Consider the following 26,792-nt stretch of genomic DNA (forward strand, 5'->3'; position numbering starts at 1 on the left):
TTAATGGCCAGTGGTGTACATTTCACATGTTCTCTTTGCTCCCCCTTCTCATAGTACAGAAGCACACTAGATTTCATGCAGTGTCGTTTGTGCTAGGTTCTTGTCACCACTCCTGTCAGCTGAGGACTATTTACATGTCTCGTTTACGTTAATCTACGTGATTCTTCCTTGTACAAATTCATGATTGATTTTGTGTTCCATTTAATGAAAATAAATGTAATTGTAATTGTTTACGACGGAACTTATCAGTTAAACAGTCACACTCGTCAAAATCCTTTCCCATAATCGTTTTTGGAGGGAAACTGATCAATTGAATTAGCGAATAAATTATATGAGAAGTTGCACGACACATAGGATTTATGTCAGGGCCATTACAAGATTGCTTTACACACCTTGTGCAGATTCAGTATTAACCCATTTGGATGTGATTTACATAACATTGTGATTCCGCCCCCCCCCCCCCAACATACGTATCTTAGTCCGACAACTACAAACACACGGCTAGTTTCCAATATCACTTCCGATGAAACTGGCTCATACGACTTGTCACAGCTAATAACATTCATCTGACGAGCATGCTGATTTCTTTGTTACGAAGGAGTTCCTGTCTTCAAGGTTCTCTTGCGGGCAGGCACTACAGCTCTTGAATCCGGGGTATCATTGTTGCCTAGGTTTCCTCAAAGTGCTATGGAACATTTCTAGAGAATCGCTGTTAAATAGACCCTACTTTTTGTTAGCTCGAAATGAAAACCCATCGACAATAACTGTGGATACACAGTACTGTAGAACACTAGTCAACCGAATTGCCTCAAAAGTCTCGTTGCTGAGGAAACCCGTTCCTTGCTCACGGCATGGTTTTTCCACTTTGTCCAGATACGTAAGGAACTTATGTTCCATCCAATGAATCCTGTCATCATCTGTGTTGAAAAAATGGATCGTGTCAGGACAAAATTTAGCTGTGTTGTAACTGTGAACATGATGGATGTTGAACCATTTCTGAATCATTTTCATGAAATACACAGTCGCTGTGCAGACTTGGAAAAATGGTTCAAATGGCTCTGAGCACTATGGGACTCAACTGCTGAGGTCATTAGTCCCCTAGAACTTAGAACTAGTTAAACCTAACTAACCTAAGGACATCACATTTTTTTTTTTTTTTTTTTTTTTTAATTTTGTGTGTCATCCTTGCGCAGGGGCCATGCTAATCTTCTCTGTATCGTTCCAATTTTAGTATATGTACCGCCGAAGCGAGTACATCCATGCCCGAGGCAGGATTCGAACCTGCGACCGTAGCGGTCTCGCGGTTCCAGACTGCAGCGCCTTTAACCGCACGGCCAGCAGACTTGGAACAAATGGGCTTTTGGCTGTACGGAATGTGTCTGGGCATATTACAGAGCTGTTATGGTGTAAAAAGTATACCTCTCGCTCGCTTCAAATACTTTTTATATATATTTTGGGCTTCGTGTTTTAGAGTCAAAAAGTGGACAAGTTTTACGACTTGATTTGTTTGCAGTTCAGATATTTTTCATGTGAGAGCCACTTATTTCGTCTTCTCTATCAAAGACGGTCTTCCCCAAAAGCCCGCATCTCGTGGTCGTGCGGTAGCGTTCTCGCTTCCCACGCCCGGGTTCCCGGGTTCGATTCCCGGCGGGGTCAGGGATTTTCTCTGCCTCGTGATGGCTGGGTGTTGTGTGCTGTCCTTAGGTTAGTTAGGTTTAAGTAGTTCTAAGTTCTAGGGGACTGATGACCATAGATGTTAAGTCCCATAGTACTCAGAGCCATTTGAACCATCTTCCCCAAAAGCATGTTTCTTATGTTTTTAAAATACGGCATTGATCAAACGGAAGAAGTAATTTTCAGCTTTTTTTAGATCATCTGGGTGAGTAATTTGTGACTTCTAGTCTTACCACTGGAAAGGCGTCTCATCATATTTGCATTGGTCTTATGATTGTCAGTAACTAGGCATAGTATAAGAAATCCGCACTCCTCGATCTCTCTGACAACAACACTGTCAAATTATGTTGTTCCTTGCCTGCGATTCTTTCGTTAACTTCGCATGTATTGAGGCTAATGTTCTGAGAGCTTTTGTTAAAAGGTGTCGTTTTATGATCAAAGGAAGTATCCAGCTTTCTGTCATATTGTTGTTTCACTGCTGTTCGTACAATACCAAGGAACAGAATCTTTCAACGCCATTCAAACGTTTAGATTCTAATATTAATCTCTCTTTTACAAAGGTCCTAACTCCTGTTTAGCACGAGTGTCGTCCAAATAGCGGGACAGTGTGCTCGTAGAAGGCAATTGTGAGATATTTTTGTAGCATGTATGTATGCTTTGAGTGATGCTGATTTCCCCGCTATACTATGTTCTATAATACATTCTGCCCATCTGGGAGAATATTTTTTGAAATTTGCTATTTGCACAAGAAATAAGGAATATTTTACATTTGATGGATCTTACGCTGCTGTTTTAATTATATGTGACAAAGCTTTGTGACAATTGCTGTTATAATACTCCAGCTACTGAGTGGTTTCATTGAGTTTCCTTTCAAGACCTAAAAGTTTAACCCGTGCAATTTATTTTGCTCTATTTTCATCACCTTTCCATCTAAAATGTCACTCTGGATACTGTGTAATGGGAAGAACGGTAATTATTATTATTGCCGTGATACCTGAGCGGGGAGACACATGAAGAGATGCAGAATGAGATTTTCACTCCGCAGCAGAGTGTGCGCTGATATGAAACTTCCTGGCAGATTAAAACTGTGTGCCTGACCGAGTTCGAGTCTCGGTCGGGCACACAGTTTTAATCTGCCAGGAAGTTTGACATGAAGAAATAGTTTGACCATGGATCTGATAATAGACCTCCTTTCTTGTTTGACTTGTTCGGCTTTATAAAGCTGGATAAAAAAGGGAAAAACCAAGGGAACAACAGCATCCTGCAGTTTCTCAATGTTTAATACATATCGATAGTCAGAAATAAGATCTAGAGTTTATTGTTGCGAAATCTGCTCCAGATATTTCTTTAAGCCACGATTCTCTGGAATCGCACCGGCTGAAAAATTCGTAAAATGAAACTCCCTTCACTTTACCACGTTGGCTCCTGCAAAAAGTAACACAGCATTACACCATTGCTGTCAGTAAACTGAAACCTGTAACGTAACATCACTGTGTTCATGTAAATGCACGGCAAGATCATAAGAAATAACTAATTTGAGCAGATGTGCCAATGAGATGGGAAATTAGAGAACACATGTGAAACACGAAATGTGCATCGGATTTATGGAAGCTTTGTAGTGATTTCTCTTAATAAATTACTGCGTTTACATACATCCGTGTAATGGAATAAATCCAACGTAATTTCTTTATGACACCTCAATATAATGCCGCAAATCTACTAAGGTAAACGGACAAGCACGATATTTACTCCATTTGCGCATTTGATTCTCATGTCTATCCAGCGCGGGTGTACTGCTGCTAGCGCCACAGCGGCCAAGAAGACAACTCCGAGATGTTCGTATAGTTTGTGCGAATGCCGAGCGAACTGAGCAGGCTGGGAGAATAGAAGCAATAGTAACATTAACGCCGAACGAACTCCAGTGGTAAACGCTACGAAAGAACGTTGTGCGTTATCAAGAGGGTGTGAGATTTCGGTGCCAGAAAGAGTTGGGCAACATATCACTTCCTCCAGCATACTCCTCGTGAAATGACCAGGACGAGGAAATTCGACAAATTAGACCCAATACAGAGACTTACCTACAATCATTCTTTTCGCGCACGATTCGCAAATGGAACAGGGAGAGTGAGGAACAATAGCACCATCAAAAGGACGCTCCGCCACACACCGTTAGGCAGCTTGCAGAGGAGATGTAAACTGCATATTTTCACTTGAACTTCTGTAGGTAAATCACATTAAAATTTTGGCTAACCAGTCAACTTCATATCTTGCTGGCAGCATGCCGAATGAATAAAAATAAGATTGACTATAAATTGTTGAAACATTTCGTAAGCTCTGTGGACACATCCCTCGGTTTGTTGCCGGTTTGTAACAATAAAATAAATGTCGCTCTTTTAGGTTGAACGAATGGGTAGCTGCAGCAGCGTGTAGTTGTATCATCGCTGGTGCCCGTTTATCACTGCGCGTGCTGGCAATACGACAGCGACGAGCGGCGCGATAGCAGTGCAGTCCGTGACCTCGACCGGTCCTTGTCGTGACGTCATGTTATGCCAGCAGAGCTGCCGCCGGCTGTTGACTGGAGCAGTCGCACAGCTGCTAGCCTGCCGGTCGCCAGTACTCGCTGCCGGCATGTCCAAGACTGTCAGGAAGATCATTAGCACAGCGAAGGCGGCGCCGCCTGTTTCCGCCTACAGGTAAACTGCTCGAGTCTATTGACTGGTATGGTTATTTCATGTAAGACATAATTGCCTCGGTACTGCATTCCTTACCTAATGGAGTTACCTGAATTCTTGAAAGTGTAATGAATACTCTCTTGCAAGTTAATACCTGGTTTCTCTGCCATGGACTATCACCGAATTCATGAGAGTAAATCAATAAATGAAACTGAAAATTCGTAAATATTTGGTGCTTATTTTGATAAGAACTACAACTGGAAGTCAGATGCTTCAGATCTTGACATATGGTTAAGCATTTTGGTAATTTCCAAGAATGATTGCATATCGAAGTCGTCGGGTCCAAACGATATATATCGAACGTGCGATCGTAAATGGATCATGCAACTCCGGTGGCGGGCGTTATGTGTATGTTTACGGTGGTCGCTACAGCAACGACAAAAGAAGAGCGTTAAAAAAATACTTGTATTTGTAAGGGAGACGACTTACCTTACTCGTCGTCGGTGTTGTCATCACGAGAAAGTCCATTACGGTGGTCTGGATGGATAATTTGGAAGAGTCTAACCATGTATTCTTCCTGATACTCGTTCGTTTTCCGCACTGTCCGCAATGAAAATGTAAACGGTACTTCAGCATCGAAATTGTTCTTACGAAGTTCTACACACTTCGTAGCGCCACAATCTACATAGTACCTTCTTTCCTCGTCCGGTGGTGCTCCATATTTGTGACAAAAAGTTGAACAATTTTCTACGCTGGATAAACATGGAATTAGATTTTTCCATATGAGAGAATCCGCCGAAGAGACATCAAGAACACCAGACATACCACTCACTAACGACATAAATCGTCTGGGATTCCCTAGCAACTCACAAATATGTAATGCAGGTATGTAATGTAGAGCAACTAAGGGAACGACGGAAAACAGATAAATATGACGATCACAAGTAATTGATCACAACGCCCGCCACCAGAGTCGCATGATCGATTTACGATCGCATGTTGAATATGTATTGTTTGGACACTGCAACCTCTATAGGCAATCGTTCTTGGAAATTACCAGCTTTTTTTTCGCCATACTGCCAACAATTCGGTACAAAACGTCAAAGCCCTGAAAATTTTGCGTCACGAGAATCTGATTTTGGAGACGAAGATGTCTAGAAGCTCACTATACTCATTTTCATTCAGAAATGTCTTATGCCATATTATTCCGAAATAATTCATAATTCGTCACTGAGGTAAAACGTGTTTTCATTTTGCCGGTTGTCATGTTGTCGCATGACTATTACTTCGTCTAAAAAATAAAACAAACCGCATTCAGTCACTAATAGTGTTGTTTATTTCAGTGCATTTCGACTGCTGGCGGCATATGTTCAGTAACTTGAGCTCTGAGAAGTTTGCATAAATTTCTTGAAATCAGGCTACTATTGATCCTGTCAAGTGTACACAAGTATATTACGTGCTACACTGAGTTGTAATGGAGCTACAGTTTTTGCAGAGCCGAGAAAATGTGTTATATTAAAGTAAATAAAGATTAGAAATGTATAAACAACATAAAAACCACATTAACAATAACAATTAATGAAACTTTAACATCTCACCGCTTTCATGAATATCTGAAACAAGCAAAACTAATACCAGTGCTAAAAACTGGTGATGCACAAAATTTAGAAAGCCACAGACCAATTTCTTTGTTATCTTGCATTTCCAGAACTACAAAAACTATATAGAAAATAGATTAATGAAGTACTGAATAAATACAATCTCCTGTGCTTTGGACAGTTAGTTTCAGGCCCACGAGAGGTACGCAGTCTGCTATAGTACAGTTTACTGAAGTTCTCCTGGAAGCACTAGAGGGCGAGAACGCAACAGGCACACAAATGACCACAGGTTTTATTACCCAGCTTTCTACACTGAAGAGCCAAAGAACTGGTACACCCAAATATCATGTAGGGCCCCCGCAAGCATGCAGAAGTGCCGCAATATGACGCGGCATGAACTCGACTAGTGTCTGAAATAGTGCTGGAGGCAATTGACACCATGAACCCTACAGGGCTGTCCATAAATCCATAAGAGTAGAAGGAGGTGGAGATCTCTTGTGAACGGCACGATGCAAGGCATCCCAGATATGCTAAATAATCTTCATGTCTGGGGAGTTTGGTGGCCAGTGGAAGTGTTTAAACTCACAAGTGTGTTCGTAGAGCCACTCTGTAGCAATTTTGGACGTGTGGGGTGTCATTATCCTGCTAGAATTGCCCAAGTACATTGGAATGCACGATGTACATGAATGGATGCAGGTGATCAGACAGTATTCTTACGTATGTGTCACTTGTCACAGTCACTTCTAGACATATCTAGACTCCAACTGCATACGCCCCACACTATTACAGAGCTTCTGCCAACCTGAAAGGTCCCCTGCTGACATGCAGGATCTGTGGATTCATAAGGTTGTCTGCATACACATCCCTCCGCTTGATAAAATTTGAATCAAGACTCGGCCGACCATGCAACATGTTTCCAGTCATCAACAGTCCAATGTCAGTGTTGACAGGCCAAAGCAAGGCATAAAGCTTTGTACTGTGCAGTCATCAAGGGTACATGAGTAGACCTTTGGCTGTGAAAGCCTGTATCGATAATGTTACATTGAATGGTTCACATGCTGACACTTGTTGATGGCCCAGCACTGAAAACTGCAGCAATCTGCAGAAAAGTTGCAGTTCTGTCATGTCAAACAATTATCTTCAGTCTTTGTTGCTCCCTTTCTTCCAGGATTTTTTTCTGGCCACAGCAGTGTCGGATACTTGATGTTTTACTGTAGTCCTGACATTCAATGTACACTTGTGAAATGGCCACACAGGAAGATCCCCACTTCATCGCTACCTCGGAGATGCTGTGTCCCATCGCTCATGCACCGACTATAACACCTCATTCAAACTAACTTAAATCTTGATGACGTGCCATTGTAGCAGCAGTAACTGATCTAACAACTGGATCAGACACTTGTTGTCTTATATAGGCGTTGCCAACAGCAGTGCCGTATTCTGCCTGTTTACATACCTATGTATTTGAATATGCAGGCTTGTACCAGGTTCTTTGGCACTTCAGTGTATTACACAAATTAGAACTGCCGGAAATAAGGGGCATGGTAAATAACTTGTTTAAATTATACTTGGAAAACTGGGTGCAACGAGTTGAAATCTCATATTTCTAAAAGTAGTAAAACATTTATCACATCCGAAATATATTAATATAGGTGTCCTCCAGGAAAGTGTATTGGGCCCAATCCTCTTCCTCACATACACATCTCAACAAAAGTTTGGAATATCATACAGTTTACTGCAGTGAGTTCTTATAGTACATCCACTGTGGTTTGTACAATACCTTATTATCAAAATAAAAATAATTCCTTCTGAAAACAATGAGTTTGGTTAGTTACAAAACAAAGCGGGCTCTCTCCTAAGTGTACATCTTGAAACAACATAGACAGTGAAAATCTTTCTCACATGATGGTGATTCAGTCTTTTGTAGTGAGTATGTCCTCTATGCACTTGGGTGAGTTCTTCCACTCTGCAAGCTATAATCTGGATGATACCATCAAGTTTATCTTGGTATATAAGGTCCCACTCCTCATGGCAGCTTCAGCGAGGTTCTGAAGATCAGGTGGATTCGGGTACTGCGCAATGGCCACCTTTAACAGTTCCCATGCTTGCCCAGTTGCATTCATGTCTGGAGACTGTGCTGGCCAATGCATTTTGTTGACATTGCTTCTTTGAAGATACCAAGACACTGCCAGACTATGGAGCAATCTCGCATTGTCATTTTCAGTATTTCTGGCAGCTGACGTTGGGCACCTGTGAGCAGACAGTTGGAGGAAACGATCCTGCATTGGTGGTTGTTATATAAGGATGACCACTGTGAGGTCTATATTGTCCACATTTCTCATCTTTCTGTACTTTCTCCACACCTTAGATACATCACTTTGAGTGACACTGCTGTGTATGACCTGCTGAAAGTAAAGCCACTATCCTGGCTATTAAAGTATTGTATGCCTGTATGTGACATGTTACTGTAGTGCTAAACACAAACTGAATGAAGCTGTTGTTGATACTGGACTGCTCATTGTGAGCCACTGCAGCAATGGCATGTTTATATGACTTGGAAATGACCACAAAGCATGCCAGTAGTAAGTACTATCCAGTATATGGGCTGATGCATTAATGTTAATGCTGGATAATGCATGAAATGCCTAGGTCAGTGAGACCTCTAGTATCATAGACTAAATTTTATGATAGTATTCCAAACTTTTGTTGAGCAATGTATATAAATCATTTCCCACAGTGTGTCAGGTATGGAGAAAAATACTATTTGGTAATGAGAGCATTATATTCGACAGAGTTAACAGAAAAATCAAATGAACATTTCAGAGACATCCACAACTGGTCGTTAAAGATTAGAGTAACTTTAAATGTGAAAAAGACAAACTGTATAAGCTTCTAACGAAATAAAAATCCAAATAATACTACATTAAAAGTAAACAACGGTATACAATATGGTGCAAATGATACCGTATTCTTTGGGATGAATGTAGACTGTTAATTGTAGTGGACAGAACATGAGAATTTTGGCAAAGATACAGAAAGGAGTGTACAAATAGGAGTAACAGCTAACAGAGCACATGTAAAGAATTACTCAAATGCTAGAAATTCAGACAGTTACATGTGAATCCATCTGTCACAACATAAAGTATATAAGAAAAATCTTAATCTCTACACTGCAAACAGCACAATGCACAGCCATGGAATTAAACTCATCCAAACAGAAGAAACAAGTCAAAAAATAGTGTCTTATACCATAGAATAAAATTGTACAACAGACTGCCACAAGGAATAAAAGATTTGAATGATCCCCACACCTTTAGCCAAAGGCTTAAAAAATATTTACCAAGTAATAGCTGTTACACTGTAAATGAATATTTCCAATAACTGTAGATGGTAACATAATGTTCATGAACATTGCTCTATGTAATAATTTATCAAAACAATGTCCATTTTTGTACCATACCATATTCAAAGAGAAAACTGTGAGACTGTATACCACTCTCAAACACAGCAGCAGATGAAAAATCTGAAACATTTAAACATTTTCTGTTACTATTTCAACTGCTGTTTCCCTCTGAAGACAAAAATAATGTGTAACAACACAGAAACCTCAGCAAAGAGCAGGAGATAGCTTTCTCCCTCAGATAGACTAACCTTGGTAAAAGTGAAAAATTTAAGTACTAATTCACTGCATCCAAATTAGAAACGTGGTGAATGCTAAAAAAAAAAAAAAAAAAAAAAAAAAAAAAAAAAAAAAAAAATAAATATATATATTGCAACTGTAGAAAAACTAACAGAACATCTAAAAAGTAATTCCCCCCTCAATCAGTCCTCAATACCTGTACTTTTGTTCACCAACATTGAATTCAGAGACAGAAAAGATAATTCATGGTAAAAATAAAGAAAAAAATTTAGCAGAAGACATGATCCCTGCTTGCTGCTCCACAGATACAGCAAACTTATTAATAAAAGCCACTGTCTCATGTAATAAATGCTTACTTCTCAGATGCAATATTCCCAAGAAAACTTAAAATAACAGAAGTCGTACCCACACACAAAAAGGAATCTAAAGAAGATCCCAGCAACTACCATCAGTTGCAGTGCTGTCTGTATTTAGCAAAATATTTGAATATGCAATGGCTGCGAGACTGAAATCGTTTATTTTTTTTAGAAAAATGACATTCTTTCTTCTGCTCAGTTATGTTTTCAAGAAAATAAAAGCACTGCTGTTGCAATTTATGAATTTCTTGATACTACTATACATCTTGTTGACAAGAAATGCCCAATATAGGTGTTTTTCTTGACCTCACAAAGGCTTTTGACATGGTAAATCACAACATACTTTTGCAAAAGTTGGATTCTTATGCGATAAGGGGAACTGCCCATGGCTGGTTCATCAATTACATCAGTGACTGAGCACTGTACGTCCTCATAAATAAAGTCAATCAGGAATCCTAAATGGGATGCACTTATCTACATAAGTGACAAAATGTGGTGTGCCACAGGGCTCAGTTTTAGGTCCCTTACTATTTCTAGTTTACTTAAACAACCTTCTCTTCACCATACCCACTAGTAAGGCATTTCTCTTCTCTGATGATGATGTCCTCATCTCAAATGCGGATGAATCTCTCCAGTCAGCAGTTAATAGAAACACAGCCCAACTACTCACATGGCTAATGCAAAAAAAAGACAGTATGCTTAAGCTTCCATACCATTCAGAACAAAACTCCCCAGGTTCCTACAGTAACAATAAGTGGAAGCAGTGTAGAATTTAATAAAATTTTTCTTGGTTTATGACTGCATTGTCGATGTATAAAACTACTGGCATTTTGGTCACTGTTGCAAGTGACCTCCTTCAGGGTGTTTTTGTTTACTGCTGAATGAGAAAACTGTTTCTTGTATGTACCTGCAGATGTTGCTGTTACCTAATTCTGATAGGCTGTTAAGGATGAGGGAGAGGGATGCTATTTCTATTGCCTCTCCAATCTTCCTCCGGAAAGTAAGAGGATGTTTCACCAGTACACAAGCTTCAGCAAAATCAATATGTTTGCCGCACTCATTCCAGTGTTCTGCCACCTCTGAGTTGGTGTGTTGTCTTAGTCAGATATGTCTTCTGTGTTCAGATATCTCTGTGCTGATGGGTCACCCTGTCTCGCCTACATACGCTAATCCACATTTGCACCTGATTTCGTAAACTCCAGCAGCATGAGTTTGTCAACTGTATCTTTCGTTGTGCGTAGAACATCTTTTATTCTGTTGCTGCTTAGGAAAACAGGCTTGATACCTGCTCAGCAGATAATTTTGCCCACCCGTCCAGTGACACCTTGAACATATGGTAATATTGATTTGTTTGAGCTTCCTTCTGCCCTCCTCTATTGCCTTCATTCTTGGTCACCATAGTTTATCTATTAGTTTCACCTACCTATTAGTATGACATGCAACCAGGAGATGAAACTATGGCGACAAAGAATGAAGGCAATAGAGGAGAGTAGAAGGAAACACAAAGCATCGCTCTATTGTATGTTCGAGGTGTCACTGAATGGGTGGGCAAAATTCTCTGCGAGCAGATATTACCCTGATTTTCTGAATCAGCAACAGAATAAAAGATGTTGTTTGCACAACAAAAGATGCAGTTGACAAACTACGTCTGCTGGAATTTACAAAATCAGGTGCAAACGTGGATTAGTGTATGCAGGCAAGACGGGGCAACCCATCAGCACATGGATATCTGAACATGAAAGATATATTCTCCTGAGAAAACACATAAAGTCAATGGTGGCAGAACACAAGGATGAGTGCGGCAAACAAACTGATTTTTGTGAAGCTCACGTACTGGCAAAGTAGCCTCTTACTTTCAAGAGGAAGATTAGAAAGGCAATAGAAATAGCCAAGTGACCTGCCAAGCAGCGATGCAAACACCAATCAAAACATCTGGCTTCCACCAACGAAAAGAAATAACAAAAGCACCAATAACGAACTTCTGACATCCCTCTCCTTCATCCTTAACAGCCTATCAGAATTAGGTAACAGTCACATCTGCAGGTATATAAGAAACTTTTTTCTCATTCAGAAGTAAACTAAAACACCCTGAAGAAAGTCATTTGAAACAGTGACCTAAATGTCAGTAGTATTACATATTGACAATATGGTAACAAACCCAGAAAAATTTTATTGACTGTGACAATGGCCGCAAAAGCCTATGCTTGTAGTGTAGAACTTGTTAATGAGACGAATGTCTTGGGGATTCATGTCACTGACACATTCATGTGGAAAAAACACATTGACATGATTAGTTCCAGGATAAGAAAAGTTTGCTTTATGCTCCATTCAGTGAGAGATGAGCGAAATGCCAACACACTGAAATGCATATGTTATACTCTTTTCCATTCAGTACTATGCTATGAAATTATTTTTTGGGGTCATAGTACTGAATCAGTGAAACAATTTAGACTGAAATAAATAAATAAAAACAATAGAAGTAGAAAACAGAGTAATCCTATACAAACAGCAAAGAGAAACATGTAAATCACTCTTTAAAAAATTAAACATTGTGCTTTTCCCTGGTCAATATGTTTGAACTGCTGTTTTACGAAACAAAATATCAATAGACTGCACAAGAATATGGACTGTCACCATCATAACACAAGGCCAGGAAAATTAAGACTAGTTCCCCATTCTGCTAAACTGTGTTCAAAATGGCTCTGAGCACTATGGGACTTAACATCTGAGGTCATCAGTCCCCTAGAACTTAGAACTACTTAAACTTAACTAACCTAAGGACATCACACATCCATGCCCAAGGCAGGATTCGAACCTGCGACCACAACGGTCGCGCAGTTCCAGGCCGAAGCGCCTAGAACTGTTCAGCCACACTAGCTGGCTGCTAAACTGTGTAGTGATAGTGTTAAATGTGTGGGAATAAAAGTGAACACCATCTCCTAAAGGAAGTAGAAAGCATTCAAGAACCAACAAAATTTTAAAAAAAAACCTAAGTGCACTCCTATAAAGCATTGCTTCTGCAGCATACAAGATTTTCTTGAATGTGATCTATCACAAACTAAATTATATGTTTTGATTATCTTTCCAAACTAAACTGTTTTATTAGAAATAACCTATTGTCAATTAATAAATTTCTGCTGTTTGAGTATTACCAGCATTATTATTTAAATCTATTCTTGTTTTTATATTATTATGAGTTCATATATTATATATTTTCAGTGTGGTGCTCACTATATGCAGAGAGAGTGTGTGTGTGTGTGTGTGTGTGTGTGTGTGTGTGTGTGTGTGTGTGTGTGAAGGGTTTGATACACAGTTTCATACAATTTTATGCGTGAAGAAATATGCATACAGGCAACAAAAAATGCAGTTGAATAAATAACTAGTCTCAAAATGTCATAACAGTTAAAATTTAACCTTGCAACAATCTTGATATTTATGATTTCCTTGATAACTATAAAAGTAACAAACATTTTGCATTTATTCTCATTTGTTTTTAGCTACAATACATAGGTAGAACTTTTAGTAGAATCACAATCACTCCTTGTGGGAACTCTTTTACAATAGGTTCTTAAACACCTTTGTACCATTTTTACACCAATTAAAATTTTGTAACTTCAAAAATTTTCGATCTTTAGCATAAATTCTGGTGTATGTTTCAGACCATCACAACTAGAGTATCCTTTGAAAGTTAAAAGATAATTCATGCATTAGACAAAGAGGTACCACAGTAACCATCTGGAAATATGGAAACTAACAAAATCAGTTTCAAAGTTTGATAAATGCTTTCCTATACCTTAGGATGGTTTCTGTGAACTAAAACTGCCCAGGTGAATAGTATACTCCTTGCTCTTATTCCTTTCTTGCTTAATTTTTTAATTTCAGCCTTTACTGCTTTTTTTAGTTCCTGGGTGGATCAATCTGCTTCCCCACCCCCACCCTTCTTTTAGTGAAGAGATTCTCAAGTTTATATTCTCCAAAGAACTTATCATAATTTGTGCCACAGGTATTTTTGGTCTCTCAATAACTTTTAATCTGACATGTATTCCATCATTGAAATATGTTGTTATTTACACTATATCTTCCAAAAAACAAGTCTTTAGATATGTCTTTCAGTTTAGGAATGGAATGACTTGTTAGCTTTCAGTGAACCCACACACATACTTTATCATTTATTTAAAAATTAAATCTATATTACAAATCACATTTGCACTATTTGCAGTATATTCTGATTGACTGAAATAGATTTTCACTTTTTTCTTCATAGAACTTGGTGTGTGGTTATGAATATTAGTGTTCACCTGTAAATTACTTTGTCTGTTCCCCTGAAAGTGTGTCTTTGTCATTTTACAAGAGGTTTTGAGCTTTCCCATTTTTGTTAGGTTGGTTCATAAGTTCATAACATTTTTGTTTCGTGTGTTGGTCTTCCACTTGGAGGAAGAAGAAACAGACTTCTAGAATGTTGCTGGAAACAACTGAGATAATTAGCATTCTTCTCATTTACACGCTTGTATAACGACAGTTTACATTCCAAACTACAACTGTAATGCTAGATGAAATATTGGTAATAGTGAGTGCACAATCTTCCCAGTGAAATGGTATGGGCAACCTTGAAGAGAAAGGGAGTTGGAAAGCAAACACTTGAAGTCACCCAGGCAATGTATGAAAAAAGCTATAGTTGGAAGAACTGAATGGTTATAGGACTAAGACACCACTACTGTTTATAATGGTGATGGATTAAATAGTCAAAGAGACAAAAGAAGCCCATAGAGGAAGGGAGATGAAGCTGTTACTTTTTGCGGATGATAATGTGGTGTGGGGAACAAGTAGTAAGGAGGTACAAAAAGAGACATCCTAAATGATAAGGTTGAGAAATATGGAATGAAATTTAGTGTGGCAAAAAGCAAGACCATGGTGGTAACCAGAGGGGATAGAGGGGGCAATGGAGGAATTCGTTTTAGGGGACAGAATACTGAAATAGTGGACAAATTTGGGAAGTGTATTAATGGGGAATGCTTGTTTGGAGACAGAAATTAGCAAAAGAATACAACAGAGTAGTACATTTTACCAGTGTGTGAAGGGCTTGGTGTGGGGAAGGGATGTGCCAATGAGGTGCAAGCTGGTGCTACACAAGACCTATTTCACACCCACACTAATTTACAGCTCAGAGACTTGGACTATGACTAGAAAAGAGGAGAGTAGGATACAATCCAGTGAAATAAAGTTTCTGAGAAGTATGCTAGGGAAGATGAGGAGAGACAGAGTGAAAAATGAAGATGTTAGGAAGGAAATTGGAGTGGAGTAGTTGACAGGGAAAATTGAAAAGAATATATTAAAATGGTTTGGGCATGTTAAGAGGATGGGAGAGGGAAGAATACCAAGAAGAATGATGGAGTTCAAGATTGAGGGCAAGAGGAAGACCAAGAACAAGATGGATTGATAAAATAAAGTTTAAGGAGGGGAAGCCTGTTATGGAACCAAATTGTGGAAGAAGAATGGTGGAAAGGCCAAGTGAAGTGGTGAAGTACCATTGATACCCCAACCTGACCGGATGTCGGATAGAGGGGAAACGAAGATGATGATGACTGAGTGCACATTTTTAAGTACATATGCTGGTAGTATGAATTATGTTATCAAAGTTCCTATTATAGTTCTCAAATTAACTACATGGCACATATAGTTCTCAAACCTTTGGGCATATTCATTTCTGAATTGAAATTTGTTGGACAGTATGCAGAAATATTGTCGTATTCACAGATGTAAACAAATTACCAGTATTACTACATTATTTCATATACTTGTGGTAATTAATCAGTTTATGATTATGATGACAATTATTGTTATATTAAAATACTTTACATATTTCATTATTAAAAGTGTACACGTTTGGAACATTGAAAGTGATGGTGCCAGCAACTTTGCGTGCATGCATGCATGTGCACGTGCACATGTCCATGTCAGTGATGCTTCTCTTCTCTCCAAAGGCCTCTTTCACTTTGGTATAAACTGTGTCTATTTTGTCCAAGCGATAAGTGCTTTGAAATCCTTACATTGGTCCTGTAGCCATTTTTGCACTATGTGTCACTCATTTTTTTTAGCATTTGTATTCCCTTTTGCCTGTTTCATTTGCTGCCTTTTTACATTTTCTCCTTCCATCATTTAAATTCAGTATCACATGTATTATCTAAGGATTTCTACTAGGCCTTGTCTTGTAACCTATTTCATCCTCTGCTGACACCACTATTTCATCTCTCAAAGCTACCCATTAATCTTCTACTACATTTCTTTCTCCTATTCTCCCCTCAGAGGGCTCAGTATTTAGCTGCTGGGTACGGGCTTGATGACCCCTGGGTCCCTGAGCTGGGGACTGGGAAACGCCACCAGTCCTCAATACCATAAGCTCTGAGCATGCTTCAACAACCACCGTAAGGTGCGACAGTGGAACTTTGTACGGTACAGAGCCTGGGGATCTTGGCTTAACTGCCTGGGTCACGAGGATGGTATAAACCTCTATAAAAAAAACCTCAATCTCAAGGTGTGCTGTGTGCCGAGGAGACGCATAGCTATTGAGGTAGAACAGTTGCTAGTGGGTGACCTCTGGGGAACCTGCCGCCCCCTGGTTGTATTAGGCTTACTTAGGCAAGCGGGGCTCTGTCTGGGTGGACATTCCTTCCCCTATCTGCTTGTGGGACCACCATGAAACGAAATATGAATAGTGCGCAAGCTCGAGTTTCTAAGAAAGGAAAGTTGAGTGCTTTACAGTATGACCCCCAATTGTTCCCTTCCCTGTCCATACCAGGGGAGGAACGGCGGTCTAAATTACCTGGTGAGATGTATTCTCCTCGATTTCTGGTTTGCAGCAGAACAGATGGGGACTCAGTTCTGACCACAAAGCCTCAATTTTTTGTGGAAAATTTAGAGGACAAGTTCGGAGAAATTGAGGACCTGTCTAAAATGAGGTCTGGAGCAGTCTTCATACAGACAGCATTCCCAGCACAGTCACGGGCATTGCTTGCTTGTAACAAGCTCGGTGATGTTGCAGTCTCCATTACACCTCATAAGAGATTCAATATGTCTCAGGTACTTATTTTTCATTGTTACCTGTTGTTGCAGTCAGACGACAAGCTTCGTGCAAATCTGGAACCTAAAGATAGTAGGGTTGCCACCGGCGCCTTCATCTTGGCTTTCAAGGGAGACACCCTGCCCGAGAAGGTCAAGGTGATGATATATCGATGTGATGTTAAGCCTTACATCCCTCCTCACATGCGCTGCTTTAAGTGCTGGAGGTTTGGGCATATTTCATCGAGATGTGATGCCAACCCTACCTGTCAGGATTGTGGACGTGCCTCCCACCCCAACGTCCCGCGTTTGCCACCCCCTGTTTGTGTCAACTGCAGACAGAAACATTCACCTTGCTCGTCAGACTGCACGGTTTATCAAAAAGAATGGAAGATTATGGAGTATAAGACCTTGGACAGGCTCACTTACACAGAGGCTAAACGCAACTGTGACTGACCTCACCATGTGTGCATTTCATCGACGTTTGCTGCAGCAGCTTCGATGTCGCCATCCCTGGCGACAAGCCCCCAAGCTCAGCCGCTTTTTGTGGGCCCTCCAGCCCGGCTGTCTATTCCTGCCCCCCCAGGTAGTTGGGGGAACACCCTCTTCTGTTGCTCCCCTGTTATCAACATTGGGAGCAACAATCCCTCCTTCTTTGGGCACTTCAGTCCCCACCTCTGCACCGGAGAAGTGCCCGCCTCCTCCGGCTCCCCTCGCGTGGAAGGGATTGCTTGGTGCCCTCCCTTCCATGGTTACTGCCCCTACAGATGTCAGCCAGTGGCTGAAAAGGCCACCACCTGAGGGCCACAGGGCTTCCAGGTCTTCCTCGGTCCATGAGACTGGGTCGGAAAAGCCCACCCAGCCTGATAAACTTAAGGACAAATGGCACCCTACCAAAAAGAAGAAAAAGCAAAAGGAGAAGGACATAGAGACAGAAAAGAAGTTCACCACTGCACCTGAAGATGATGTGGAGCATCTAATGTCCCCTCAGGAGCTAGATGTTGCTCGACCCGCAGTTCCTATGGAAGTTGATCAGGCTACTTTGCAATTGATGGCGGCGAGCGCTTCTAAGGCGTAACCTATCCCCCCCCTCCAGGTTCTTTCATGTCTCCACAATCAAATACTATTATCCTTCAATGGAATTGCCATGGTTTTTTCCACCACCTTGCTGAGTTGAAACAGTTTTTTTGCCGCTTCCCTGCCACTTGTCTGGCCCTACAGGAAACCTAGTTTCCTGTTCGGCGGACCCCCTCCCTCTGTGGCTACTGGGGTTACTACAAGAACCATGTAGAATATGACAGGGTGTCTGGCGGTGTCTGTGTTTATGTTCTTGCCACTATTCCTAGTGCCCCAGTGCCACTTCACACGGCTCTTGAGGCTGTGGCTGCTAGAATCCGGGCAGGAATGGAGCTTACCATCTGTTCCCTCCACCTTCCCCCAGATGAGGTTGTCTCTCTTGCCGACCTAGCTGCCTTGTTTGCCCAGCTCCCCCTGCCATTCCTCCTTTTGGGGGACTTTAATGCCCACCACCCTTTATGGGGTGGGGCCCAGCTCTCAGGCCAGAGTAGGAACATTGAGGCTCTCTTGGCACAGCAGGACATTTGCCTCTTTAATACTGGTGCTCCCACATATTTTAGCATGACTCATGGCACATACTCGGCCATTACCTCTCTCTTAGTAGCCCAGGTCTTCTTCTATACCTCAGTTGGAGGGTCCATGATGACCTCTGTCGTAGCGACCACTTTCCTATCCTGGTTTCTCTTCTTCAATCCCAACCCCCTGACCAGCTGCCACGATGGTCTCTTCGTGGAGCTGATTGGGCAGCCTACACCTCAGCTATCATTGCCATTGCCCCGCTTCCTGGTGACATTGATTTGGCAGTGGACGAGGTCACTATGGCCATTGTTTCTGCTGCCGAGGCAACTGTCCCCTGCTCTTAAAGTACCCTAAGGTGTAAGTCAGTCCCTTGGTGGACACCAGAGATTGCAGAAGCTATCTGGGACTGCTGGCAAGCCCTGCAATGACACCGGCGTCATCCTTCCCTAGAGAATATGGGAATCTGGTTGCTTTTAAACGACTGCAGGCCCAGGCTCGGCAGTTAATCTGGCAGGGCAAACAGGACTGCTGGGAACGATATGTTGCCACCATAGGTTCTCGCACCTCCCCATCTCAGGTGTGGTCGCGGGTTTGGCGCATTTTTGGCTTTCGCCGTCATGCGTCTGTCCCTTGCCTTTCTCGTCGGGGTACACTTTGTACTGACCCAATCGCCATCGCCGAACATCTGGCAGAGTACTTCACTCGTATTTCCGCGACAGCAGGCTACAGTGCAGAATTCCACGCCATTAAAGAGCAGGCTGAGCGTACGCAGTTGTCGTTTTGCATGTAGCGTTGGGAATGATACAACGCCCTGTTTTGTGAATGGGAGTTCCAAAGTGCCCTTACAGCTTGCTCCGATACCTCTCCAGGTCCAGAGCCAATTCACAACCAGTTTCTTCGCCATCTCTCAGCGCACTGTCAGAGTGAATTACTCACCCTGTTTAACCGCATCTGGACGGAGGGTGTTTCCCCAACTCGTTGGCAGGATAGCGTTACCATCACGGTGCTGAAACCTGGTGCAGATCCTCTGGTGGTTGATAGCTATCACCCTATCATCCTTACCAACATCATGTGCAAACTCCTGGGATGGATGGTGAGTCAGCAGCTCATGTGGATCCTTGAAGCTCGGGGCCTCCTAGCCCAGCTACAGGGGGGCTTCCGTCAGGGCTGCTCAGCGATCGACAATTTAGTCTCTCGCTAGAGTTGGCTATTCATACAGCTTTTACTCAGCGAGAACATCTAGTTGCTGTTTTCTTTGATCTTCAGAAGGCATATGATACCACCTGGCACCATCATATCCTTGCTACGCTGCACGAATGGGGCTTATGGGATCCACTTCCGATTTTTCTACAGAATTTCCTCTCCAATCGCTCCTTTCGGGTTAGAGTTGGCACTTATTTTAGCTCTGCTCATATTCAGGAGAACGGTGTCCTATAGGGCTCAGTTCTCAGTGTTCCCCTCTTTTTGGTGGTGATTAATGGTCTTGTGGCTGCAGTGAGCTCATCTGTCGGTTCCTCTCTATATGCCGATGACTTTTGTCTTTATTACAGTTCCCAAATCATCTGTGTCGCTGAACGGCGGCTGCACATAAGGCACATTTTTGGGCATCCAACCATGGTTTTCAGTTCTCAGCCTCCAAGACCCGAGTGCTGCGTTTCTTTCGTCATCGCACGGTCCACCTCCATCAAGAGCTCTAAGTTGCCAATGAACTTCTTCATATTGAGGAGACGCATTGCTTCCTTGGCATGCTGTTTGATGCCCAGCACACTTGGACACCTCATCTTCACGAGCTTAAACAATGGTGCTGGTGGCACCTCAACATCCTTCGCTGCCTCACCCACACCGTTTGGGGGGATGCACGAACAACTCTCCTACAACTCTATAAGGCCTTAGTCCAGTCCCGTCTCAACCACGGGAGCATGGTGTATGACTCAGCAGCACCTTCAACGTTGCAGATCCTCGACCTGATTCTCCATTGTGGTGTCAGACTGGTGACAGGTGCCTCCCGCACTAGTCCTGTGACTAGCCTTCTTTTAGAAGCTGGAATCCCTCCCCTTCGATTTCGCCAACAACAGCTGCTTGCGTCATACATCGCGTGTCCATGCCTCGCCCGACCACCCAAACCACAGGCTCCTTTTTCCATCTTCTGCACTCCCCTCCCCATGACGGTGGCCTAGGTCGGGTCTCCCGATTGCTGTCCGCGTTCGTTCCCTTCTCTCGTCACTCAAATCCTTTCCCCTTCCTCCAGCCTTCCGGCCCCCTTCTTGTACCCCTCCTTGGCCCCTCCCTCACTTGCGGCTTTGCTTGGATTTGTTCTGCAACTCCAAGTCCTCCATTCCACCTGCCAGTCTTCGTCAACAATTCCTGGCTCTTCTTGCCTTGTTTCGCGATGCAGATGTAGTCTACACCAATGGTTCTGTGGTCGATGGATGCACTGGGTTTGCTTTCATCCACAGCGACTACGTTGAGCAGCATTCCCTGCCTTGTGGGAGCAGTGTTTTCACTGCAGAGCTGGTTGCTCTTTACCGTGCACTCGCTCACCTTTCCTCCTACCCTGGGGCGTGATTTGTCATATGCAGTGACTCCCTGAGTGGATTGCAAGCACTCGACCAGTGTTTTTCTTGGGACCCTTTGGTGCACAGTATTCAAGATGCTGTTTTTGGTCTTGCCGAGTGTGGTCGTACAGCGACATTTGTGTGGGCCCCGGGCCACATCGGCATTCCAGGAAACAAACATATCGATCAGTTGGCCAAGCAGGCCACCATTTCACCACCCCTGGAGCTTGGTCTCCTGGAAAGAGACCTCCGGTCAGCCCTACATCCCAAGGTCTGCAATGTCTGGAGCTCTGAATGGTCTGTCTTGAATATGCCAGTCCTTTAATTTACCAGCTGCACTTCCTTTAATTCTAGGTGACAATGCCTCTATAGCTGACTCAGTTTTTATGTTTTATCTGTGCAGCTGGGTTCTATCACTCACTCTAGTGTGGGTGCTCTCGCATGATTTCTCAGGCTCCACCCACTCCAGCAACTTTTAATTGTGACATGGATACCAAAATAGTGTCTTTTATGGTAACAAGTTGTGTTGGTACCTCTATCAACGCTTTCCAGCTGGAGGTTCTTCATTTGTAGTTGAGAGGTTGACCTTTTACCTGATCCATCAACCACTGTAGTCTGTTTTACTCTAGTCAACTATTTGCTCTGCTCCTTTTAAGTGTCCTCTATTTTTTGTTACTGCGGTGTTCATTTTAGCTCTGTACCCCTTGGTGTTCGCTCCCTCTGGGTGCAGAGGTTACGCGTTTACTGTATATGCCTTTTACAAGTATGTCTGTTTGGAACTGGGGACTGATGACCTCAATGTTTAGCCCCCATCAAACCCCAAAACCAACCAACCAATCTCCTATTCTCTTCAATTATTGCCTAATGCTCCCTCTGCAACTCTAAATAACCTCTTGTTCTCTCAGCTTATCCACATTCAATCTCTTTAATTTCCTACCTTTTTGCAGTTTATTCAGTTTTAATCTACATCCGTAACCAATAAATTGTGGTCAGAGTCCACACCTGCCCCTGGAGATGTCTTGCAATTTAAAATCTGGTTCCAAAATCTGTCTTACCATTGTATAATCAATCTCAAACCTTCTAATGTTTTCAGGTTTCTTCTCCATGTACAATCTTCTTTCATCAATCTTAAACCAAATGTTAGGGATGAATAAATTATGCTCTGTGCAATATTCTATCAGGCAGCTTCCTCTTTCATTCTTTTCCCCACTCCATATTCACCTATTTTTCCTTCTCTTCCTTCACCTAATATTGTATTCCAATACCCAATCACAATTAAATTTTCATCTCCCTTAACCATCAGAATAATTTCTTTTCTCATACATTTCTTCAATCTCTTCACCTGCAGAGCTAGTTGGCACATAATATTCTATTGCTGTGGTGGGTGTGGGCTTCGCCTGTCTCAGCTACAGTAATGTGTTCATTATAGTGTTCATAGTACCTTATCGGCATTCATGCTTTCTTATTCGTTATTAAACCTACTCCTGGATTAGCCTGTTTGATTTTGTATTTAAAACAGAATTTCCCTTCTTCCTGCCACCGAACTTCTCTAATTCCCACTATATAAAACTTCAACTTATCCATTTCCCTTTTTAAATTTTCTAATGTACTTGCCTGATTAAGAGATATAGTATTCCATGCTCCTATCTGTAGAATATCCATTTTGTTTCTCCTGACACTGGCATCCTTCCAAGTAGTCCCTGTTTGGAGATCCAAATGAACTATTTTACCTCTGGAATGTTTTACTTAAGATGATGCCACCATCATTTAACTACTGACCATAGTTTCCCTTGCTTTCAGCTGTTTGCTGTACCAGCACAGTGAGGCCATTGTGCTTGATGTTAAAAGGCCAGTTCTGTCAATCATCCAGACTTCTGCCCTGAAACTACTGGAAAGGCTGATGCCCCTTTTTAGGAACCACACGTTTATCTGGCTTCTCAACAGATACCCACTGCTGTGGTTGCACGTTTGGTACACTATCTGTATCACCGAGGCATGCAAGCTACCCCACGAACAGCACGTACATATCCAAAATAGGTCACTTTGAGGCATGAAATGTTGTAAACTTGAGCAAAGATTTGAAGGGCATAATGAGCTGTAGGTATTCTGCTTTATGTCTTTTGCCTTATCCCGTATTGTCCAGGGTCAGCTTGTAAAATTTTGATTTGGCACCATTAGTGTTATGGGATAACTGGATGCGCTTCCTGTCACCCTCTCCCTCTGCATTTGATATAATCTGTGTTCCGCATCTGTTTGCATGTAGTGTTACCTGTGTAAGTGGGAAAGAATGATTTTGTGGGTTCCAGACCAGTATTCATGTAGCTGTATGTGGGGAAACTACCTAGAAACCACATCTGGTCTGGCCAGCATAAGCCAAAGTTATACTGTAATGTGTGTTCTTCAAACTGATGAGTCTATAAAAGGCCACCTATAACACACTGACTATAACTGCACTGTTAGCTGAAATCTAGATCTGCAGTAAAATACAGATATTATCACTGATGTCCTTTCTACCCTAAGCTGTAGGTATTGTATTTGCCAAAATCTGTGTATTTGTCCATTTGGTTTGGCAGTCCTCATTCATCTCAAAGATCTTGGTCTCATTTACACTTTCTGACTCACCATCATTGACTTTATCTAGAACCACTTTGTTTTTTATTCAATTGAAAAATAGTATATATCTGTGTATGTACATAAAACTTATGTCTATGCTACAACTGGCCACCTCATAACCACCCCTCTTGTTGGGTAGGGTCAACTTTGTATTTTCAAATGGGAAACCCCCCAACCATTGGCTTATTTGCCAGAAATGTCAATGTCTAGCAATGTTATTTGTACTGTTTATTTTTGAAATTTACTTTAGTGTTATGGATTTGATTGTACAGTACAATATGTGCAAGATTTGATATGTAGGATATCCCCAACTGAGAGGCATGATAATTAAGAGAGAGCTGCTTCAGTTGTACCATTACCAGTTTCAAGATTTTAAAATCCTACCTTCAGGTGTATCAAATTATAGCATTTGTTAATACATAACGTGTGGTCGAGCCAGTCAGTGCAAGAGTTCTAATCATTGCATGTTGCCTCACTTTATCGGCCTGTTCTGCAGGGGCTATGCTTGTGGATGGGCATTTGTGGGGGTAGATGTAGAGGAGTAGAGGATGGAATAGACAGAGTGTGAAGGGGGAGGAGTAGGGGACAGACAGAGGGAGAGATAGGGGCAGAGGGGGATGGACAAAGAGGGAGGGCAGAGGAGGGGAGAGAGAGAGAGAGAGAGAGAGAGAGAGAGAGAGAGAGAGAGAGAGAGAGAGAGAGAGATAAGGGGGAGAAGATGCAAAAAACAGGTGGTAGGTGGGAGGGGGATTGGGTGGGTGGATAAGGAAGAGGGGGAGGGAGGGAAGGGGGAGGAGAAGGAGGAGGAGGAGGAGGAGGAGGAGGAGGAGGAGATATCTATCCATCCATGTACATACTCAGCAAGCCACCACAAAGTGCACAGTGGTGGGTACACTGTACCTCTACTATTTTTTTCCTTCTGCTGTTCCATTCACAAGTGAGCAAGGTAAAACAACTGTCTCTGTACAAGCCCAGAATCGTTCTGCAGTCAGCTTCAAATGCTGGTTCTCTAAATTTACTTAGTAATGTTTCATGAAAAGAACATTGCCTTCCCTCCAGGAATTCTTATTTCATTTCATGAACCATATCTGTAGTAAACATGCATTGATCAACCTACTGGCAACAAACTGAGCAGCCCACCTCTGGCTGGATTGATGGGGTTCCTTACTGGGCTGGATTAAAGTACACACATGCAAGCAGAACTCAAGAATAGGTCATGCAAGTGTTCTGTATATGGTATCTTTTAAAGATGAACCCACACTTTCCTAAAATTCATCCAATAAACCAAAGTCAACCTTTCACATTCCCTCCTACTGTCCTTATGTGCTTCTTCCATTTCATATCACTTTCTGACGTTACACCTAGATATTTAATCATGTGTCACTCTACTAATGCTGTATTCAAACATTATCAGGTTTTTTCCTATTCATCTGCATTGACTTACTTTTTTCTACATTTAGAGGAAACAGCCAGTCATCATACCAACCAGAAATTTTGTCATTGTATCATCCTACATTCACTCAGTGACATCTTTTCATCACTACAGCACACAGCATCATCAGCAAACAGCCAGCAATTGCTGCTCACATTTTCTATCAGATCATTACTGTATAAAGAAAATAAGAGCACTCTTATCACTTCTTCCTGGAGCACTCCCAACAATATCCTTGTCTCCGATGAAAACTTGCCATTGAGGACAACATACTGAGTTCTATTACTTAAGAAGTCTTTGAGCCACTTGCATATATGTGAACCTACACTGTACGCTCATACCCTCACCAACAATATGTAGAGGGGCACTGTCTCAAATGATTTTTGGCAATCTAGGTGTATGGAATCTTCCTGTTGCCCTTCATCGATGGTATGCAAGACATAATGAGAAAAGGCAACCAGAGTTTCTCACAAGCAATATTTGTGTACAGAAGCTTGTTTGTCTGTATTCAGACTGAGAATAGGCTCAAAAATTCTGCAGCAAACCAGTCTTATGGATATTGGTCTATAATTTTGTGGGTCCATTCTTTTACCCTTCTTACATACAGGAGTCACCTGCTCTTGTTTCCAGCCACTTGGCACTTGGGACTTTGTGCTGGGCAAGATATTCATAATAAATGCAAGCTAACCTGGTAACTTCCTTTTTTCAACTCCTCCAGTTGCTTCCCTATGCCAGTTACGCATATCACTACGTTCTTCATATGGGAGTCTGTGTGGTGGTCAAATAATGGTATGTTTGTAAAATCTTCCTGTGTAAATTACTTCTTAAACATGATATTTAAAATTTCACCTCCCCTTTTGCTGTCTTCCATGAGCGACTGGATAGAAGCCTTCAACCCAATTAGTGTAGGACCAGGATTTTATGGGGTTCTAAGCAAGATCTTTTGCTAATGTATGACAGTGGCAGTAGTTGTATGCTTTGCACATTGGTCTTTTTGTAGATACTCAGATCTCTAATAACCTTCACCTGTCATCATTTACACATTGTTTTTCGAACTGGGAATGCAACAGACTCTGCGTCATCAGCATTTTCTGAATTTTGTTACTAAGCCACATTATGCCTTTTCCATTATTAATCCACTTACTTGGCACATACAAGGGCATGCTGGAAAATGTGTCTGCATTTTTTATATGGAAACTCTTAATGCTCTTGAACTAAAATAAACTTTAACATTCTACAACTTTATTCTTTATGCCTATATATTTATTTTTCAGCCGTCATCCTGGCATCACATATTTCTCTAAATGAGAGACCAGTTTGTTGATACCATCACTGAAGAATAAATGAATTTGTTGATGGAGCCACAACCTCATCTCTGCTTGCACCACTTCATCATTATTAAAATGAAGTCCTTGAGGTGTTCTTTAAGTTTAGGAAACACTTCAAGCCATGTCACACATGCTGAAGTTAGTGCCCACCATTCCATAATTACCTGCAAAAACTATCTCATGTTGCACATTACTGATTCTGAACGATCAACGTACAGTTTTCATTTTTCTATGGATTTTATTTGTAAGCATGTAGCTGCACTTAGATACAT

At 41.7% G+C, this 26,792-nt stretch overlaps 1 protein-coding gene and 1 non-coding gene across 2 annotated transcripts in view; one reads left to right on the forward strand and one right to left on the reverse strand.

The window, feature by feature from the left end:
- Positions 1-1,148: 1,148 nt before the first annotated feature.
- LOC124608707 lies at positions 1,149-1,255 on the reverse strand. The gene has a single exon (XR_006979308.1). It is a non-coding gene; the product is annotated as a U6 spliceosomal RNA (small nuclear RNA).
- Positions 1,256-4,197: 2,942 nt separating this feature from the next.
- LOC124606891 (2-iminobutanoate/2-iminopropanoate deaminase-like) overlaps positions 4,198-26,792 on the forward strand; it is a 74,065-nt gene continuing 51,470 nt past the window's right edge. Inside the window, exon 1 of the mRNA XM_047138988.1 lies at positions 4,198-4,367. Within this exon, the coding sequence (XP_046994944.1) occupies positions 4,216-4,367 (152 nt within the window). The 5' untranslated portion in view covers positions 4,198-4,215. The remainder of the gene's footprint in view (positions 4,368-26,792) is intronic.

This window comes from Schistocerca americana, chromosome 3 (genome assembly GCF_021461395.2).
Source record: "Schistocerca americana isolate TAMUIC-IGC-003095 chromosome 3, iqSchAmer2.1, whole genome shotgun sequence".
In the NCBI taxonomy this organism is placed as follows: domain Eukaryota; kingdom Metazoa; phylum Arthropoda; class Insecta; order Orthoptera; family Acrididae; genus Schistocerca; species Schistocerca americana.